The 1,524-nt window shown below is 47.0% G+C and overlaps 1 protein-coding gene across 1 annotated transcript; it reads right to left on the bottom strand.

Moving 5' to 3' along the window:
* Positions 1 to 60: 60 nt before the first annotated feature.
* Positions 61 to 390, bottom strand: NGA_0237400 (uncharacterized protein; the record flags this gene model as incomplete). Its single annotated transcript, XM_005854577.1, has 2 exons — positions 313 to 390; positions 61 to 184 (listed from the first exon to the last, which is right to left on the bottom strand). Coding segments are annotated over exons 1-2 (192 nt in total), but the record flags the coding sequence as incomplete, so codon positions are not given.
* Between the last annotated feature and the right edge of the window lie 1,134 nt (positions 391 to 1,524).

Below are 1,524 nucleotides of genomic sequence, written 5' to 3'. Positions count from 1 at the left end.
TCCCTACCGCGATCCGGTACTCTCCCTCCTCATCCTCCACCAGAGGAATGTACAGAGGACGGCGGGGTCCTTGTCGGGCCGATCTTCTTCCACCCTCTGATTCATCTTTAATCCCTTCCGTTCCTGCCCCTTCCCCCTTCTCAGCCTCCTGGAGGAAAGGATGCTCCGACAACACGACCTCCTCCTGTCCCAAAGGCCGAAGAGGACGTTGGATGCAATGATGCCAGTAACTGAAACATACTGCTAACCTACAGTTATAACAAAGGCATTTCTCATTTTTTTACGGTGTCCTCCCTGTCTTCATTCACTTACCAGGAGAGCCGCGAGCTCTGTCCCTCGAATGCTCTCCACCAGACGCTCCATTTCTCTTTTCCCGCCATTCCTTTGCCTTGAAAATAATTATATCCCATGGATGTCGTTTATCAGATGTTTTAGAATATTCAAAGTTGTCACTCTAGGTATTTGAGTCCATGGCGACGGAGGGGAAAGATGTCCTTCTCCCAACGATATCAACCTCCCGTCATATCTGCATTATGTGGTCAAAGAAATACGCAACAAATAATTTCTTGGTCTTTAATCAGTCAGCAACCTTTTCATGTCATTTCATCATCTTGTTTTTAACTGATTTAAGCCCTGTATACCCGAGTTTCCTTAAAAGGAGGGCTTACCTCTCTATCAAAGCAGCAACAGCAGGCTGAAGGTGCGTCCGGACGCCTGGTCTGTCAGAAGCGAACTGAATGGCGGGGGCTTGACAGTTGGGAGACGATGAAAACAGTGTAGATGAAGTGAAAGCAGGCACTGGCCTCCGGCGCGCGGCACAATTGAAGTCATCCCCGCGTAGGCTTGAGTCATGGAGGAGTCGCAGGGATTGGTGTGGGAAGGGGGAAACGACTTGCAATCGAGATAGGAAAAAAGGCACTGCCGAGCTAAGGAGCATCACTGTTTTCCTAGCACCTAATTTCTTGGCTGACATCTCGATAGGACCCCTATTGTCAGTGTGTGGTGATGATTACTTGTTAACGGGTATTAAAGACCTCTCATTGAAGGTGGTACGTCACCGTTTCTTTCGTTTTTCTTTTTTCGAGCTGCTCACATACATGCCGTACCTTCCATTCCTGTCAACAAACATTCGAGCCGCTAATGACCTAAAAAATACAATAACAAATTGCAATGAGCATGGACGGGATAAATTGGAACCGTTCTTACTTTTCAGGAATTTGGACAAAACTACAATTGCGTCCGTAGCATTCTCATCGATAATTCCTTTTTCGCTACATGTATCTCTGGACGTAGCGTGCCTGACGCGAAATACATTGAACACAATACGTGCTATGGCATATACGTGCCAATTTATGATGAGGAGAAATGTAGTTACCGCATTTTCAAGACTCTTGCTCATCATTGCGGCGCAAACTTCCTCTTCATTATCCGCTTCGAATATGCGTCGAGGCAGGCCTACGACCGCCTCTCTTTATCTGCATGATTTGACCTGGAGTACAGCGGAAGGTGCCATCCTTCTCAATA

The sequence above is a fragment of the Nannochloropsis gaditana genome, assembly GCF_000240725.1.
Source record: "Nannochloropsis gaditana CCMP526 unplaced genomic scaffold scaffold458, whole genome shotgun sequence".
NCBI classification, from domain to species: Eukaryota; class Eustigmatophyceae; order Eustigmatales; family Monodopsidaceae; genus Microchloropsis; species Microchloropsis gaditana.
The sequence above is the reverse complement of the archived record's forward strand: the minus strand, read 5'-3'. Positions and strand labels throughout refer to the sequence as shown.